General features: G+C 41.9%; 1 protein-coding gene across 1 annotated transcript in view; it reads right to left on the reverse strand.

Moving 5' to 3' along the window:
* Window positions 1-20296, reverse strand: part of UBR5 (ubiquitin protein ligase E3 component n-recognin 5) — an 877374-nt gene that overhangs the window by 644667 nt on the left and 212411 nt on the right. The window contains exons 4-8 of the mRNA XM_053715922.1: window positions 4168-4327; window positions 3796-3945; window positions 3083-3294; window positions 2631-2747; window positions 2424-2534 (exon numbers count right to left, since the gene is read on the reverse strand). Coding sequence (XP_053571897.1) covers window positions 2424-2534; window positions 2631-2747; window positions 3083-3294; window positions 3796-3945; window positions 4168-4327 — 750 coding nt within the window. The remainder of the gene's footprint in view (window positions 1-2423; window positions 2535-2630; window positions 2748-3082; window positions 3295-3795; window positions 3946-4167; window positions 4328-20296) is intronic.

The raw sequence follows: 20296 nt of genomic DNA on the forward strand, positions 1-20296 counted from the left end.
TGCACGTCCCCAAGCCAAGCCTCCACAAAGATAGTCTGCCCCCAACACGATCCAGCAATGGATCGGGGGCCGCCCCTTCATGTCAATTTGGCTTCGGTGAGCTTCTTGTTCGGCTTGGATTTATTCCAAGACTGAGACGGTTTCCAAGTTCCTTTGGACTGTTCAGGTTTCGCGGAGGGCTACTGGCGTTGGGATTTATCAGAACGAAAGGGACGAAAATTAGGACCCTGTCCTTTAGGTTTATTCTTTTTATCCTGCGGTAGAAAGGCAACTTTGCCCCCAGTGACCGAGGATATGATTTGAGTCCAAGCCTGGACCAAAAAGAATCTTCCCCTTAAATGGAAGGGAAAGTAATCTAGACTTTGAAGTCATGTCCACAGACCAAGACTTCAGCCAGAGTGCCCTATGGGCTAGAACAGAAAAACCTGATGTCTTGGCATTCAGGCGAATAATCTGCATATTTGCATCACAGACAAAAGAATTAGCTACCCTCAAGGCCTTAATTCTTTCCTGGATCTCGTCAAGGGGACCTTCCACCTCAAACAATTCCGATAAAGAGTCGCACCAATAGGTAGCGGCTCCAGCCCCGCAGCAACCGCCACTGCCGGTTGAAACAAATACCCCGTGTGCTGAGACATCTTTCTTAACAGAGTTTCTAGCTTCTTATCCATGGGCTCCTTAGACGAACTATCCTCAAGCGGGATAGTAGTGCGCTTAGCAAGCGTGGAGATAGCGCCATGGAACCCCACAATTCTAATTGAGAGACCGGAACAGGGAACAATTTCTTAAAGGAAGGGGAAAAAGACCCAAGTTTCTCCCATTCATTCTTAATATTCTCCATCTTTACGGGAACCAGGAAAGTCTGTGGCACCACCCTATCCTCATAAACCTTCTCAAGTTGAGGAATAGAAGGTTCCCATGGTAATTTAGGTTCTGGAACCTCTTAAGTAGCCAAAACTTCCTTTAACAGAAAGCTTAAGTGCTCAACCTAAATCTAAAGTCTGGTTCCTCCGCAGCAGAAGGTTTAGAGGCAGCAGATTCCGACCCAGAAAGAACATCCTCTGAAGTATCAGAGGCGTCATCAGCGGATAATCTTTTATCAGATAAATCCAACAAGTTTGTAGATGACCCCTGGGAGGATAGCAATATTTGATCTTTTGCTTGCGCTTAGCGGGGCGAGGTAAAGCACTGAAGGCCGCAGACACTGCCGTTTGTAGCTGTTCAGTAAAGTCTGGCGGTAAGAGGGCCCCTCCCGAAGGAGGATTAGTAGTGCAATGGGAAGCTGCATGTGTAATAGGAGATGAATGCAGGGAACGCACCTCACAGGGCAGAGACCCCTTGGAGGTGGATGGCTCAGTGGTACTAAACATCTTGGTTTTCTTAGATATAAGTACTTTATCAAGGCATGTGAAACATAATTGAGCAGGCAGGTATACTGTAGCCTCCTCACAATAAAAGCAGGTATTTGTGATACGTTAGAGGGTACTCCCTCTTTACTTAAATCTGAGTCCTCCATAGCTTGCGCTTTTAAGATGGACTATAGAAAAAGATAAATGGCACCTTTAAACCCAAATGGCTGGGGCACTCACCAACTCCTATGACCCAGCCCCCACAGAGAAACCGCTTTGTCACCTGTAAACCGCATGATCAGGAAAGAGGAAATCAGTGTTACCACACCTGGTCATGTGGTGCACCATGCAGGACCGCCCCTGCTCCTGGAAGAAGTGCGCTAAACCTAACAGACCGCGCAGCTATCCAAAACGAAAGTGAAACCTGAATGTTCTAACATCTGCCTGAGCCTCATCTTGCATATGTTGCAGCATAAAACAAAGCAATTATGCTTAAATCCCCCCTGTTCAATAATTCCCTTCCGGAGATATTAACCTTTGATTCTATACAGATAAAATGAGTCACACTGTGACCCTGTCTTCTTGCGCTATCATACGAGTATAAAATGAAACAATCTTACCCGAATCTCTGCCATGGAACAGACACTTAGCCTCTCAAGTTAGTCTTGTAGCATCGCACCTGACATGGACATGAGTGATAGAAGCAGGCAGTGAAACTCGTCAACACTGATTGCTTTGGAGCCTGGGTGGTTTCGCAGAAAAACTCACCCTGCATCTCCAGACCCTAACATTCGTCAATGCTCTCACTGAGAGGCTGAAAAGACTACTTAAAACTCCAGTCCCATACCGAAGGGTTCTACCCTCCATAATGAACTACTCCGTATCTTCTGACACTTCTCTGTCATCCTCCTGTGACGAAAGGCAAAGAATGACCGAGAAGTGGGTGAGGTATTTAAGCCTTTGGGTGGGGTGTTTTTGCCTCCTCCTGGTGGCCAGGTTCTGTATTTCCCACAAGTAGACTAATAAAGGGCATATTTAAATAAATTTAAAAAAAAACAAAAAAAACCCACAAACCTTGTTACTTTCTGTAGCTACTGTCGCTCTGATACTATTTGCAGAGAGAAGCACAATTTTTTCATTGACCAAACCCAAAAATGTCGATCTTGGATGATGTAATGATGGATTCTAATTGGGGGGGGGGGGGGGGGAGGAAATTGCATTAAAATTGTATCACTATTTAGTTTATCAATGCAAAAAAAAAAAAATTCTCTTAAAACATACCTGTGGATTTCTGTATGGTTCAGATTCAACCCATTTCCACTGGTAAAGTTCTCCTTTGCTGTTCACTGCAACCAGTTCAGAGTATAGTGCCCCGATGGATATGAACTTTGTTCCATCCTTTACCAATGAAGATAAAAATACATACATACGAAAGAGGATACAATAAACATGCATCATGAAGAGGTTTCAATTACACTCTGTAGAGAATATGGAGTTTAATAGGATTTTATTCTTTAGCTTTAAATTGAAAGAAAAAATAGCTAAACAGACATTAACAGTAAGGCTTTCCTAAATATCAGATACATTTCCAAAGAGAAACAAATAGTAATGTATATTAAAATAAAGGATTTTTCAAAGTAAAATGTACCTGTATGATTTTTTTGCTCACAATAGTAAACACAAGTAAAGTAACATAAAATGTAATTTATGAAGTTGGAGTAAAATAATGCTACCTTCTCTGGCCACCACTGCAAGTCTTCTCCCAGTGAAACCGGGCTTTGTATAGGGGTGTTCTTCTTATCCAAAACAGGCTCCCCTTCTTTACTTGTGGAGCCTCTTTCATTATCGAATGAGGCTCCATCAAGCCACCTCCGCTCACGCAAACGTAAAACTGACTCACGTTCACGCAACAGCTCAGAGTCTCTCTCTAAGGGAAGAAGGAGAACTGGTATGCAATTGGGTCACACCAGTGGGATAAAAGTAAGCCAATCTCTATTTAAGACCCTTCTTATCTATCAGCATGTAAAGCCTATGAATATTCAAAACTAGCATCTCTACTACTGGGTATTTTTGCAGGGTCAATGTATTTAACTTTATTTGAAAAAGCATATTATAACCTAATCACCACCCAAGTCAGTTTTCTTTTAGTGACTATTGGGAATAAAAACCATAGGACTAATTCCGAGTTATTTAATTATTATTTTTAAAACACATGGGGAAAAAATGTAAAAAAAATATATATAAAAACATTTAAAATTAAAATGTAGGTGGCTTCATATTTTTCTAGTTAAAAAAAATTTAAACATTTCTTGCAGCATAAATTCTGATAGATTGTCAAATAAGTATGGGGATATTACACTTTCTTCTTTAAAGATACTTTGTAATCTATTTGCAATCTCAAAATGGGTGGCTTAAGGTCTTCTTAGAAGAAAAGGTTCAGAATTACCTCTAGATGAGCCTATCCTGGAAAGTGAAGAGCGTCGGAAGGAAGGATAACCAAAGTAGTTAATATCTTCTGAAAACATAGCATCAGCATCAATTATGACACTTGGGTGAGCAGAATGAATGTCAGCATCCAGCAGTGACATAAGATCCTCTATAAACACAAGGATCATAAGCACTTATTAAGCAATTTAATTAAAAAGTAAAAAACTGCCATGAGGCAACATAACTAACTGCTTACAAACCAAATGAAAAACAACAAATCCTTAAAATCACATGGCAATGATTTTGTGGGTGGCTACTAATTTCATGTTAGTTTTTGAGAGGGGGTTTGTGTATAAATTACTAAAAAAAATAAAGTTAAAAGCTAACAAACCTCCAGGTAGATACGACTCACTGGCAGTGTCATCACCATCATCCCCATCTTCATCATCACGACTTAAGAGGTTGTTAACTGCAAGATTTACATCAAGATTTGTTCTCTGCAGCTCTCTAATAATTACACTGCGAGATTTTCCTTGAAGGACCACTTGTGCCTATAAGACATAGAAATTTAACTAAAAGATGGATACAACAAAACATTGGTAAGCTTAAGCTTATACAAGGCAGAGTAGTACTTAAAATGAAACCTAGGAAATTACTAAAGCAAAGTAAGTTAACCAATTTCTCTTTGTTTGCTAAATCTCTTCTGTTCTAAAAAGCTATATAAAAGGGATTTTGTCTTCAATGATTCAGATAGAATATGCAATTTTAAGCAACTTTCTAATTTACTCCTATTATAAATTCTCTTTGTTCTCTAGCTATCTTTATTTAAAAAGAAGGAATATAAAGCTTAGGAGACTGACAATTTTTGGTTCAGAACCTGGGTTACCATTCCTTATTGGTGGGTAAATGTAGCCACCAATAATCAAGCCTCATCAAGAGTGCTGAACCTAAAATGGGCCGGCTCCTAAAAGCTTTAAATTTATGTTTTTTTAAATAAAGATAGCAAGAGAATGGAGTAAAATTAATAGAAGTAAATTAGAAAGTTGCTTAAAATTGCATGCTCTATCTGAATCAAAGAAAAAAAAATGGGTTTAGTGTCCCTTTATTGCAATAACACTCACGCTGGATTGTAAATAAGCAGTACATTTTTTCTCTTTCCCATTTGCCAGCCCCCTGTATCATGTGACAGCCATCAGCCATTCACAGACAAGTATACGTATACCCAGCAAACTTGTGCACATGCTCAGTAGGAGCTGGTGCCTCAAAGGGTGTACATAAAAAGACTGTAAAATTATATAAATGGCAGTGAATTGGACAATTTCTTGAAACTGCATTTCATTTTGACTTGTGTCCTTTGAACTACTTAATCCTAGCGGTAACTTTGTGTCATTTAAAAGTACTTTTGTTAAGTTGTAAGGAAAATTGAAACCTCATCAAAAACAATTAGACGTGCACATGATCTGGGCATGTTTAATGTGTGCATTAATAAAATAAATACAAGTAACCTTACTGATAAAGTTATTATTTATTAAGTTTATTTCCATGTGGGGGGGATCTTAAATTAAACAAGGGTGAAAAAAAAAAGCTAAGACACCACTAATTTCAGTAGAATTACAAGTGCATACTAAATAGACAATGCAATAACACTGAATTTTACAAAAGCAGAAGATATTTCTGCCAAATAATTTTTCTCTCCCATTTGCCAGCCCCCTGTACCATGTGACAGATATCAGCCAATCACAGACTAGTTTACATATACCCTGTTAGCTTGTGCAAATGCTCAGAAAGGAACTGGTGCCTCAAAAATTGTGCATGGAAAAAGAAAAAAAAAAAAAAGTGTGCGCAAAATTTGATAATGGATTTGATAATGGAAGTAAATTTAAAAAAAAAAATCTTAAAATTGTGTGGATTCTTTTGGAATCATGAACGTTTAAAGGGACAGTCTACTCAAAATTATAAACTTTCATGATTCAGATTCATGATGATTCAATTTTAAACAACTTTCTAATTCACTTTTATCATCAAATTTGTTTTGTTCTCTTAGTAGTATTTGTTTAAAGCTAAAACCTAGGTAAGGCTTATATGCTAATTTCTAAGCACTTGAAGGCCGCCTCTTATCTGATTGCGTTTGACAGTTTTTCACAGCTAAAAGGGCATTAGTTCATGTGGGCCATATAGAAAACATTGTGCTCACGCCCATGGAGTTGGCAGATAGGCTAAAATGCAAGTCTGTCAAAAGAACGGGCAATTTGCAGAGGCTTAGATACAAGATAATCAAAAAGGTAAAAAAAAAAGTATATAAATATAACCATATTGGTTATGCAAAACTGGAGAATGGGTAAAAAATTATATAAAAAAAAATTTAAAAAAAAAAACTTAAAAGATAATTTCCTTTCTTTCTGTATGGGAAGAGTCCACAGCTGCATTCCTTACTTGTGGAAAATACTGAACATAACCACCAGCAGGAGGCAGAGACACCCCAGCCAAAGGCTTAAAATACCTCCCCCACTTCCTCATAACCCCAGTCATTCTGCCGAAGAACAAGGAACAGTAGGGGAAACATTAGGGTGAAAAAGGTGCCAGAAGAATAATTTTAAATTTAGGGCCACCCATCGGAGAACACGGGCGGGAGCTGTGGACTCTTCCCATACAGAAGGAAAGGAAATTATCTGTTAAGTCATCATTTACGTTTTCCTTTATAATATGGGTAGAGTCCACAGCTGCATTCCTTACTTGTGGGAAACATATACCCAAGTTCTACAGTACACAGAATGCTAATGGGATGGGGGGGGGGGGGAGAGGCGGACCCTAATCTGAAGGCACCACAGCCTGCAAAAGCTTTCTCCCGAAGGCTGCTTCAGCAGAAGCAAAAACATCAAACTTGTAAAATATGGAAAAAAGTATGTGAGGACCAGGTAGCCTCCTTACAAATCTGATCCATAGAGGCCTTAATTTAGGAGGCCCAAGAGGAAACCACTGCTCTCGTAGAATGAGCCGTAATCCTCAGAGGAGGCTTACACTCCTCAGCCAAAAAGATAAGGAAGTCGAAGAGGCCCTCTGACCCTTACGCTTCCTGGAAAGGAGGAGAACAAACACCGAAAGAAGTTCGTCTAAATTCCATAGTGGCCTGAAGATAGAACAAACCACATCTAAAATTACGTTCTAAACGTTCCTTCGACGAAGGATTAGGACATAAGAAAGGAACCACATTCTTTTGATTGATGTTGCGAAATGACACAGCCTTAGGAAGAAAACCAAACTTGGTTCGTAGAACAGCCTTTTCAGCATGGAAAGCCAGATAAGGAGGGACGTATTGCAGGGCAGCAATCACAAATACTCTGTGCGTAGAAGCCATAGCCAGTAGAAAAGGAACCTTCCAAGACAATTTATTGTCTACTTCATACATAAGCTCCAACGGAGCCCGTTGCAAAACTTTAAGAACAAGATTTAAACTCCAAAGAGGAGCATAAGATCTAAACACAGGTCTGATCCTAGCAGAGCCTTAACAAAAAAGACTGCACATCTGGAGGCTCAGCAAACCTCTTGTGCAGTAACACAGACTGGGCCGAAAACTGTCCCCTCAGGGGACTTGCAGAAAAGCCCTTCTCCAGTTCATCCTGGAGAACAGAATAAGTAAGTCCTCCACACCTTATGATAGATGTGACGAGCAACCAGCTTATGAGCTTGAATGGGAGTAAAAATAACCCTCAGAAACCCCTCGCTTGGCTAGGACTAAGTGGTTAATCTCCACGCAGTCAGCCTCAGAGAACCTAGACATTGATGAACAAAGACCTTGGTCAGCAGATCCCTGCGACAAGGTAACTTCCAGGGAGGAGATGATGACGTCCCCACTAGATCCACGAACCATATCCTTTGCGGCCAAGACGGAGTAATCAGAATCACTGACGCCTGCTAGATTCGAGCCACTACACTAGGAAGTAATGGTAACAGCCAGAAAGATAAATTAGATGGAACCTCCAAGGCACCGCTAATGCATCTGTTAGCTCTGCCTGAGGATCCCTGTAGCTCGACCCATATCTGGGTAGCTTGGTATTGAGACTTCATAAAGATCCTCCTCTTGCAAATCTCTGCAAACACCCGGGATGGAGAGACAATTCCCCCGGATGAAAGGATAGTCTGCTGAGAAAAAATGCTTCCCAGTTGTCCACACCAGGAATATGGATCGCTGACAGCGAACAAACGTGGGTCTCAGCCCATTCCAGAATCCGAGATGCTTCCCTCATAGCTAGGGAGCTTCTCGTCCCCCCTGATGATATATTTAAGCCACCGAGATTATATTGTCTGATTGGATCTGATAAACTGGGACAAACCCAGCAGAGGCCAAGCCTTTAGAGCATTGTATATTGCCATAAGATTCAAAATGAGATCGGGAGGGAGCTTTCCTCCCGAGTTGAAAGGCCCTGTGCCTCCCTGGCACCCCAAACAGCTCCCCATCCTGACAGACTCGCAATCGTAGTCACAATTACCCAGGATCGTCTTAAGACCGACGTCCCTCAGGACAAGTGATCCGGACAAAAACACCAAGAGGGTGGTTCTCTCGATCGGATGTCCAGAGAAATCTGTCGAGACATCCGATGATCGCCGTTCCACTGCTTCAGCATGAGCAGTTGTAACAGTCTGAGGTGAAACCTGGCTAAGGAATGATGTCCGTGTTGGACACCATGAGACCAATCACCTCCATACACCGAGCCACAGATGGCCATAAGGAGGTCTGGAAAGCAAGACATGTTGAAGCTAGCTTGCAACGTCTCTGGTTCTAATATAGTACCCATGATTCTATCCTGGTACTTGATACAAGAGAACTCTATCTTCCATCCATGGGATCGAAGAAGACAGAGGAGAGATTCCGAATGGTCCACTGCTTCGAAAAATTTCTTGGAGCCGTAGCTAGACCAAACGGAAGCGAAATAAACTGAAAGGGCTGGTCCAGGAACGCAAACCTTAGGAAATGGTCCTTGAGGATTGGTACGTGAAGGGAGCATCCTTCAGATCTTTCATGGTCATGAACTACACTTCTCGAACGAGGGGGAAGAATGGACCTATTGTCTCCATCTTAAACAAGGGGACATTTAAAAACTTGTTTAAGCACTTTAGGTCCAGAATCGGATGGAAAGTCCCCTCCTTCGGGACCATGGAAAGGTTTGAATAGTATCCCAAACCTCTCACTGCAATAGGCACCGGGACAATAACTCCTAAGAGGACAGATCCCTATGCACCCCAGAAAGGCTCTCCTCCTTTCTGGTCAGGAAGACAGGAGAGAGAGGAGGAATCTGCCCTTGGATGGCTGAGACTTGAAGTCTATCTTGTAACCCTGAACTATGACCTCCAGGAACCATGGATCCTGCACATTACTGAAACAAGCGACTAAAAAGAGCGACAGACTGCCCCCTACACAATCCAGAAGAGGACCGGGGACCGCTCATTCATGCCGACGTAGGCTCGGCGAGCTTCTTGCTCTGCTTGGGTTTATTCCAGGACTGAGCCGGCATCCAAAAAAATTTGATTTGCTCTGGCCTAGCAGAGGACTGCTGACATGGGCTTTATCAGAATGAAAATGGTCCCTTAGACTAGTTCACTAGTGAAGGCACCCTTCCCCCTGTGACCGTGGAGATAATGAAGTACAGGCCTGGACCAAACAAAATAATTCAATGAAAGGGGAGGGAAAGAAGTCTAGACCATGACTTCAGGCAGAGCCCCGATGGGCCTGAACAGAAAAAGCTGAATCTGTAGCATTGACGAATAATCTGCATATTAGCATCAAAGATAAAAGAATTAGCAACCTCAAGTACTTAATTCTTTCCTGAAGAACGTAGAGGGGACCCTCCCCCTCGATCAAATTCCGTACGGAGTCGCACCAATAGGTAACTATTCCAGCAACCGCGGCAAAAGCCGCCACCGGTTGAAAAACAAATATCCTGTATGTTAAAAACATCTTTCTTAAAAGCGTTTCCATCTTTTATCCATGGGCTCCTAAAATGAAAAAGCTATCCTCAAGCGGGATAATAGTACATTTAGCAAGGGTGAAGATAGCACCATCCCCTTTTAGGGACGGAATCTCACAACTTCATAGAGAGTCCAGGACCGGGAACAATTTGTTAAAGGGAGAAGAGGGGAAAAAGGAATCCAATCCTGTCCCATTCATTCTTAATAATGTTCACCATCTAACAGGAGCAGGGAAGGATAAAGTAACACCCTGTCCTCAAACTCTATCCAATTTAGGAATCAAAGGTTCATCAGGCAATTTGGCCTCTGGATCCTCTGAATTCGCCAAAAACTTCCCTTAGAAGAAAAAGCAAATTCCTAAAACTAAAGTCTGGTTCCTCCGCAGCCAGAGGTTTAGAGGCAGCAGACTCTTACCCAGAATGATCATAACTCTGAAGTCTCAGAAAGCACTTCATCCTCAGATAACCGTATCCGTTAAATCCAATAAATTTTCTGATGTACTCTGGGAAGGAGAGCAACATGTAACCTGTCGCTTGCGGTTGGCAGGGAGAGGTAAAGCATTAAAGGCCGCAGACACCGCCGCCTGAACTGCGCAGTAACGTCTGGTGAAAAAAGGCCCCCTCCAGATGGAGGATCAGCAATGCTATGGGAAACTGCATGTGTAGAGAGAGAAGAATGTAGGGTACGCACCTCACTGGACAACAACTCCTCAGACGGCTCAGTGGTATCAAACATGTTTGATATTATCAAGGCATATGTAACATAATTAAGAGGGTGGATCTAAAGCCTCCTTACAATATAAACAGGAATTGAGGGAGTACCCTCTAAAGTAACAGAATTCTCCGTCGCTAGTGCAATAAGCGGAGAACTATAGAAAATAAAACAATCTTATTTTATTCACAAAAACGGCACCCTTATACCCCAATGGCTGGGGCATTCCCCACCTCCTATGACCAATACATAACAGAAATTTATGACTCCTCTCTGATAAACACCCGGTCAGGAAAGAGGGGATGAAAACTGTGCAATGCAGGACCGTTTCTGCTATGAGAAAAAGTGTGCCAAACTTGTAAGCTGCACAGCTCTCAAATTGAAACCTGTATATTCCATAACAGCCTATGAGCCCATAACATCTTCCACATCAAAGCTGCATAAAATCAAACATCTAAAAGATTATTCCTCACTGTTCAATAATCCCCCTCAGGAGATATTAACCCTTGATTCTATACAGATAAAAGGAGTCAAACTGTGACCCTGTCTTCTTGCGTTATCATACATGTATAAAAAAAATATGAAACGATCTTACCAGAATCGGAATCTATGCAATGGAACAGGAACACGGCCCTTTAAGTGCAACAGATAGCGTCGCTTCTGACATGGAAGAAAGCAGGCAGCAAAACTTGTCAACGCGGATTGCTTATGGAGCTGTTAATATGAGTCGGGATGGTTTCGCAGGAACTCTCCCTGCATCTCCGGACTCTAACTTTCCTCCATGCTCTCACAGAGGCTGACAGGACTGCTTAAAACTCCAGTCCCATCTCAAAGAGTACTACCCTCCATAAGAGACTACTCCGAAATCCTCTGACACTTCTCTGCCAACCTCCTGTGAAGAAAGGCAAAGAATGACTGGGGTTATGAGGAAGTGGGGGAGGTATTTAAAGGGACAGTCTACACCAAAATTTTTATTGTTTTAAAAGATAGATAATCCCTTTATTACCCATTTCCCAGTTTTGCATAACTAACACAGTTATAATAATATACTTTTAACCTCTGTGATTATCTTGTATCTAAGACTCTGCAAACTGCCCCTTTTTTCAGTTCTTTTGTCAGACTTGCAGTCTAGCCAATCAGTGCCTGCTCCCAGATAACTTCTCGTGCACGAGCACAGTGTTATCTATATGAAATACGTGAACTAACACCCTCTAGTGGTGAAAAACTGTTAAAATGCAATCTGAAAGAGGTGGGCTTCAAGGTCTAAGAAATTAGCATATGAACCTCCTAGGTTAAGCTTTCAACTAAGAATACCAAGAGAATAAAGCAAAATTAGTGATAAAAGTAAATTGGAAAATGGTTTAAAATTACATGCTCTATCTGAATCATTAAAGTTTATTTTGGCCTAGACTGTCCCATTAAGCCTCTGGCTGGGGGGGTCTTTGCCACCTCCTAGGGGCCAGGTTCAGTATTTCACACAAGTAAGGAATGCAGCTGTGGACTCTTCCCATATTAAGAAGGAAAAACAGAATTTATGTTTACCTGATAAATTACTTTCTCCAACGGTGTGTCCGGTCCACGGCGTCATCCTTACTTGTGGGATATTCTCCTCCCCAACAGGAAATGGCAAAGAGCCCAGCAAAGCTGGTCACATGATCCCTCCTAGGCTCCGCCTTCCCCAGTCATTCGACCGACGTAAAGGAGGAATATTTGCATAGGAGAAATCATATGATACCGTGGTGACTGTAGTTAAAGAAAATAAATTATCAGACCTGATTAAAAAACCAGGGCGGGCCGTGGACCGGACACACCGTTGGAGAAAGTAATTTATCAGGTAAACATAAATTCTGTTTTCTCCAACATAGGTGTGTCCGGTCCACGGCGTCATCCTTACTTGTGGGAACCAATACCAAAGCTTTAGGACACGGATGATGGGAGGGAGCAAATCAGGTCACCTAGATGGAAGGCACCACGGCTTGCAAAACCTTTCTCCCAAAAATAGCCTCAGAAGAAGCAAAAGTATCAAATTTGTAAAATTTAGTAAAAGTGTGCAGTGAAGACCAAGTCGCTGCCTTACATATCTGATCAACAGAAGCCTCGTTCTTGAAGGCCCATGTGGAAGCCACAGCCCTAGTGGAATGAGCTGTGATTCTTTCAGGAGGCTGCCGTCCGGCAGTCTCGTAAGCCAATCTGATGATGCTTTTAATCCAAAAAGAGAGAGAGGTAGAAGTTGCTTTTTGACCTCTCCTTTTACCAGAATAAACAACAAACAAGGAAGATGTTTGTCTAAAATCCTTTGTAGCATCTAAATAGAATTTTAGAGCACGAACTACATCCAAATTGTGCAACAAACGTTCCTTCTTTGAAACTGGATTCGGACACAAAGAAGGCACGACTATCTCCTGGTTAATGTTTTTGTTAGAAACAACTTTCGGAAGAAAACCAAGTTTAGTACGCAGAACCACCTTATCTGCATAGAACACCAGATAAGGAGGAGAACACTGCAGAGCAGATAATTCTGAAACTCTTCTAGCAGAAGAAATTGCAACCAAAAACAAAACTTTCCAAGATAATAACTTAATATCAACGGAATGTAAGGGTTCAAACGGAACCCCCTGAAGAACTGAAAGAACTAAATTGAGACTCCAAGGAGGAGTCAAAGGTTTGTAAACAGGCTTGATTCTAACCAGAGCCTGAACAAAGGCTTGAACATCTGGCACAGCTGCCAGCCTTTTGTGAAGTAACACAGACAAGGCAGAAATCTGTCCTTTCAAAGAACTTGCAGATAATCCTTTCTCCAAACCTTCTTGAAGAAAGGATAGAATCTTAGGAATTTTTATCTTGTCCCAAGGGAATCCTTTAGATTCACACCAATAGATATATTTTTTCCATATTTTGTGGTAGATTTTTCTAGTTACAGGCTTTCTGGCCTGAACAAGAGTATCAATGACAGAATCTGAGAACCCTCGCTTTGATAAGATCAAGCGTTCAATCTCCAAGCAGTCAGTTGGAGTGAGACCAGATTCGGATGTTCGAACGGACCTTGAACAAGAAGGTCTCGTCTCAAAGGTAGCTTCCATGGTGGAGCCGATGACATATTCACCAGGTCTGCATACCAAGTCCTGCGTGGCCACGCAGGAGCTATCAAGATCACCGATGCCCTCTCCTGATTGATCCTGGCTACCAGCCTGGGGATGAGAGGAAACGGCGGGAATACATAAGCTAGTTTGAAGGTCCAAGGTGCTACTAGTGCATCTACTAGAGTCGCCTTGGGATCCCTGGATCTGGACCCGTAGCAAGGAACCTTGAAGTTCTGACGAGAGGCCATCAGATCCATGTCTGGAATGCCCCACAATTGAGTGATTTGGGCAAAGATTTCCGGATGGAGTTCCCACTCCCCCGGATGAAATGTCTGACGACTCAGAAAATCCGCTTCCCAGTTTTCCACTCCTGGAATGTGGATTGCAGACAAGTGGCAGGAGTGAGTCTCCGCCCATTGAATGATTTTGGTCACTTCTTCCATCGCCAGGGAACTCCTTGTTCCCCCCTGATGGTTGATGTACGCAACAGTCGTCATGTTGTCTGATTGAAACCGTATGAACTTGGTCTTTGCTAGCTGAGGCCAAGCCTTGAGAGCATTGAATATCGCTCTCAGTTCCAGAATATTTATCGGGAGAATAGATTCTTCCCGAGACCAAAGACCCTGCGCTTTCAGGGGTCCCCAGACCGTGCCCCAGCCCACCAGACTGGCGTCGGTCGTGACAATGACCCACTCTGGTCTGCGGAAGCTCATCCCCTGTGACAGGTTGTCCAGGGACAGCCACCAACTGAGTGAATCTCTGGTCCTCTGATCTACTTGTATCGTCGGAGACAAGTCTGTATAGTCCCCATTCCACTGACTGAGCATGCACAGTTGTAATGGTCTTAGATGAATTCGCGCAAAAGGAACTATGTCCATTGCCGCTACCATCAAACCTATTACTTCCATGCACTGCGCTATGGAAGGAAGAGGAACAGAATGAAGTATTTGACAAGAGTTTAGAAGTTTTGATTTTCTGGCCTCTGTCAGAAAAATCCTCATTTCTAAGGAGTCTATTATTGTTCCCAAGAAGGGAACCCTTGTTGACGGAGATAGAGAACTTTTTTCTACGTTCACTTTCCACCCGTGAGATCTGAGAAAGGCCAGGACAATGTCCGTGTGAGCCTTTGCTTGTGGAAGGGACGACGCTTGAATCAGTATGTCGTCCAAGTAAGGTACTACTGCAATGCCCCTTGGTCTTAGCACCGCTAGAAGGGACCCTAGTACCTTTGTGAAAATTCTTGGAGCAGTGGCTAATCCGAACGGAAGTGCCACAAACTGGTAATGCTTGTCCAGGAATGCGAACCTTAGGAACCGATGATGTTCCTTGTGGATAGGAATATGTAGATACGCATCCTTTAAATCCACCGTGGTCATGAATTGACCTTCCTGGATGGAAGGAAGAATTGTTTGAATGGTTTCCATTTTGAACGATGGAACCTTGAGAAACTTGTTTAGGATCTTGAGATCTAAGATTGGTCTGAATGTTCCCTCTTTTTTGGGAACTACGAACAGATTGGAGTAGAACCCCATCCCTTGTTCTCCTAATGGAACAGGATGAATCACTCCCATTTTTAACAGGTCTTCTACACAATGTAAGAATGCCTGTTTTTTTATGTGGTCTGAAGACAATTGAGACCTGTGGAACCTCCCCCTTGGGGGAAGCCTCTTGAATTCCAGAAGATAACCTTGGGAGACTATTTCTAGCGCCCAAGGATCCAGAACATCTCTTGCCCAAGCCTGAGCGAAAAGAGAGAGTCTGCCCCCCACCAGATCCGGTCCCGGATCGGGGGCCAACATCTCATGCTGTCTTGGTAGCAGTGGCAGGTTTCTTGGCCTGCTTTCCTTTGTTCCAGCCTTGCATTGGCCTCCAGGCTGGCTTGGCTTGAGAAGTATTACCCTCTTGCTTAGAGGACGTAGCACTTGGGGCTGGTCCGTTTCTGCAAAAGGGACGAAAATTAGGTTTATTTTTGGCCTTGAAAGACCTATCCTGAGGAAGGGCGTGGCCCTTGCCCCCAGTGATATCAGAAATAATCTCTTTCAAGTCAGGGCCAAACAGCGTTTTCCCCTTGAAAGGAATGTTAAGCAATTTGTTCTTGGAAGACGCATCCGCTGACCAAGATTTTAGCCAAAGCGCTCTGCGCGCCACAATAGCAAAACCAGAATTTTTCGCCGCTAACCTAGCCAATTGTACAACGGCAAAGAGAATGACTGGGGAAGGCGGAGCCTAGGAGGGATCATGTGACCAGCTTTGCTGGGCTCTTTGCCATTTCCTGTTGGGGAGGAGAATATCCCACAAGTAAGGATGACGCCGTGGACCGGACACACCTATGTTGGAGAAAAGGTATTAGTTATCTTTAATACAATCAAAATTCTGGAGAAGACTATCCTTTTAATTTTGACTAAGTCAGAAAATATACATAGATAGAAACAAGCACATGCATGTCGTTGTAGCCTTAAGTTGGTTGCAGTAAAACTGGAGGCTGCTTTATGACACTGCAGTTTAAAATATATTGTTGGTGATGTAATGAGTATTCATTTGCCTCCACCCAGAGTTCTAAGTTTAAAAAACACCAACACACTTAAAAAAGGGACATTAAACCCAAAACTCTTATGATATAAATAGAAAAAAATGCCAATTTACTTCTGGTTACAAAAGTGTTTAATTCTCTTGGTATACTTTGTTGAAGGAACAGCAATGCACCATTGAGAGCTAGCTCAACAAATGGGCTGAGCCAATGACGAAAGGCAGCCATCAGGAGCCAACTCCCGGTAGTGAATTGCTTTACCTGAGCTTACCTAGGCATGCTTTTCAAAAAAAGGATACTAAAATAATGATGCATAATACAGAACAGACATAAATTGTAGCATTGTTTAAAATAACATGCTCCACCTGAATCATGAACGTTTACTTTTCACTTACTTTCCCTTTAACACATTACTTCCATTGCACTCATATGCTGGACATAATGTAACCAATTTTGTGTTTATTATATTTTGTGTCTTACAAAACTCACTTAGGAGAAAAAGTAATTGTTAGTTTTGGGCTTTTCTTCTAATGAATGGTGTTATGGCTCCCCAAAACTTTATACGATTAAAAAAAACAATTTATGTAAGAACTTACCAGATAAATTAATTTCTTTCATATTGGCAAGAGTCCACGAGCTAGTGACATATGGGATATACAATCCTACCAGGAGGGGAAAAGTTTCTCAAACCTCAAAATGCCTATAAATACACCCCTCACCACACGCACAATTCAGTTTAACGAATAGCCAAGAAGTGGGGTGATAAAGAAAGGAGTAAAAAGCATCAACAAAGGAATTGGAATAATTGTGCTTTATACAAAAAAATCATAACCACCATAAAAAGGGTGGGCCTCATGGACTCTTGCCAATATGAAAGAAATTAAATTATCAGGTAAGTTCTTACATAAATTATGTTTTCTTTCATGTAATTGGCAAGAGTCCATGAGCTAGTGACGTATGTGATAGCAATACCCAAGATGTGGAACTCCACACAAGAGTCACTAGAGAGGGACAAAATAAAAACAGCAATTTCGCTGAAAAAAATAAATCCACAACCCAAATATAAGTTTATTCTCAAAAAAGAAAAAGAAAAACTTACTTAACTCATAAGCAGAAGAATCAAACTGAAACAGCTGCCTGAAGAACTTTCCTACCAAAAACTGCTTCCGAAGAAGCAAACACATCAAAATGGTAGAATTTAGTAACTGTATGCAAAGAATACCAAGATGCTGCTTTGCAAATCTGATCAACCGTAGCTTCATCCTTAACCCCTTAACGACTGAGGACGTGCAGGGTACGTCCTCAGAAAAAAGGCAGTTAACGCCTGAGAACGTACCCTGCACGTCCTCAGTGTGGAAAGCAGCTGGAAGCGATCCTGATCACTTCCAGCTGTTTTCCGGTTATTGCAGGATGCCTCGATATTGAGGCATCCTGCAATAACATTTTTTACCCCTCCGGTGCAGAGAGAGCCACTCTGTGGCCCTCTCTGCACCGGACATCGATGGCCGCATTCGTTGGTGGGTGGGAGCTGAAGTGGGAGGTGGGTGGGCGGCCATCGATGGCTTCTTGGTCAGAGAGGGGGGCGGGATCGGGGGCGGGATCGCCGGGGGGTGGTGGGCGGGCGCGTGCACGGGGAGGGAGCGGGTGGGAACCACTTACACTACGGAAACGGTTTTTTTTATTATGGGGAGAAAGGAGGGATAAAATCCCTGATTAAAGTAATCTAAGGGATCTGGGAGGGGGTGGGGGATTAGTCTTGGGGGGGGGGGGGGAAGCTACACTGCAGAAAAAACAAAAATTAAAAAAAATAAAGACATTTTTACATGCAAACTGGGTACTGGCAGACAGCTGCCAGTACCCAAGATGGCCCCCAATAAGGCAGAGGGGGAGGGTTAGAGAGCTGTTTTGGGGGGGATCAGGGAGGTTGGGGGCTAAGGGGGGGAATCTTACACAGCAGCATATGTAAATATGCTATATATAAAAAAAGGATACCTTTTATTTTAGTACTGGCAGACTTTCTGCCAGTACTTAAGATGGCGGGGACAATTTTTGGGGTGGGGGAGGAAAGAGAGCTCTTTGGGAGGGATCAGGGGGTCTGATGTGTCAGGTGGGAAGCTGATCTCTACACTAAAGCTAAAATTAACCCTGCAAACTCCATACAAGCTACCTAATTAACCCCTTCATTGCTGGGCATAATTCACGTGTTGTGCGCAGTGGCATTTAGCGGCCTTCTAATTACCAAAAAGCAACACCAAATCCATATATGTCTGCTATTTTTGAACAAAGGAGACCCCAGAGAAGCATTTACAACCATTTGTGCCATAATTGCACAAAATGTTTGTAAATGATTTCAGTGAGAAATCTAAAATTTTGAAAAATTTAACGTTTTTCTTTATTTGATCACATTTGGCGGTGAAATGGTGGCATGAAATATACCAAAATGGGCCTAGATCAATACTTTGGGTTGTCTACTACACTAAAGATAAAATTACCCCAAAAAGCTCCCTACATGCTCCCTTATTAACCCCTTCCCTGCTGTGCATAATACACGCATGGTGCGCAGTGGCATTTAGCGGCCTTCTAATTACCAAAAAGCAACGTCAAATCCATATATGTCTGCTATTTCTGAACAAAGGGGATTCCAGAGAAAAAATTACAACCATTTATGCCATAATTGCACAAGCTGTTTGTAAATAATTTCAGTGAGAATCCTAAAGTTTGTGAAAAAATTTGTGAAAAAGTGAACAATTTTTTTTATTTGATCGCATTTGGTGGTGAAATGGTGGCATGAAATATACCAAAATGGGCCTAGATCAATACTTTGGGATGTCTTCTAAAAAAAAATATATACATGTCAAGGGATATTCAGGTATTCCTGACAGATATCAGGGTTCCAATGTAACTAGCGCTCATTTTGAAAAAAAGTGGTTTGGAAATAGCAAAGTGCTACTTATATTTATTGCCCTATAACTTGCAAAAAAAAAGCAAAGAACGTGTAAACATTGGGTATTTCTAAACTCTGGACAAAATTTAGAAATTATTTAGCATGGGTGTTTTTTGGTGGTTGTAGATGTGTAACAGATTTTGGGGGACAAAGTTAGAAAAAGTGTGTTTTTTTCCATTTTTTCCTCATATTTTATATTTTTTTTTATAGTAAATGATAAGATATGATGAAAATAATGGTATCTTTAGAAAGTCCATTTAATGGCGAGAAAAACGGTATATAATATGTGTGGGTACAGTAAAAGAGTAAGAGGAAAATTACAGCTAAACACAAACACTGCAAAAATGTAAAAATAGCCTTGGTCCCAAATGGACAGAAAATGGAAAAGTGCTGTGGTCATTAAGGGGTTAAAAGCCCAAGAAGTGGAAACTGATCTAGTAGAATGAGCTGTAATTCTGAGGCGGGGCTTTACCCGACTCCAAATAAGCTTGATGAATCAAAAGCTTTAACCACGATGCCAAAGTAACGGCAGAAGCCTTCTGACCTTTCCTGGAACCAGAAAAGAAAACGAATAGACTAGAAGTCTTCCTGAAATCTTTAGTGGCTTCAACATATTTCAGAGCTCTCACCACATCCAAAGAATGTAAAGATCTCTCCAAAGAATTCTTAGGATTAGGGCACAATGAAGGGACAACAATTTCTCTACTAATGTTGTTAGAATTCACAACTTTAGGTAAAAAATTAAATGAAATCCGCAAAACTGCCTTATCCTGTTTAAAAATCAGAAAAGGAGATTCACAAGAGAGAGCGGATAATTCAGAAACTCTTCTAGCAGAAGAGATGGCCAAAAGGAACAATACTTTCCAGGAAAGTAGTTTAATGTCCAAAGAATGCATAGGCTCAAATGGAGGAGCCTGTAAAGCCTTCAAAACCAAATTAAGACTCCAAGGAGGAGAGATTGATTTAATGACAGGCTTGATAGGAACCAAAGCCTGTACAAAACAATGAATATCAGGAAGTTTAGCAATTTTCCTGTGGAATAAAACAGAAAGAGCAGAGATTTGTCCTTTCAAGGAACTTGTAGACAAACCCTTATCCAAACCATCCTGAAGAAACTGTAAAATTCTAGGAATTCTAAAAGAATGCCAGGAGAATTTATGAGAAGAAAACCATGGAATATAAGTCTTCCAAACTCAATAATAAACCTTTCTAGAAACAGATTTATGAGCCTGCAACATAGTATTAATCACCGAGTCAGAAAAACCTCTATGACTAAGCACTAAGCGTTCAATTT

The sequence above is a fragment of the Bombina bombina genome, chromosome 5, assembly GCF_027579735.1.
Source record: "Bombina bombina isolate aBomBom1 chromosome 5, aBomBom1.pri, whole genome shotgun sequence".
Classification (NCBI taxonomy): Eukaryota; Metazoa; Chordata; class Amphibia; order Anura; family Bombinatoridae; genus Bombina; species Bombina bombina.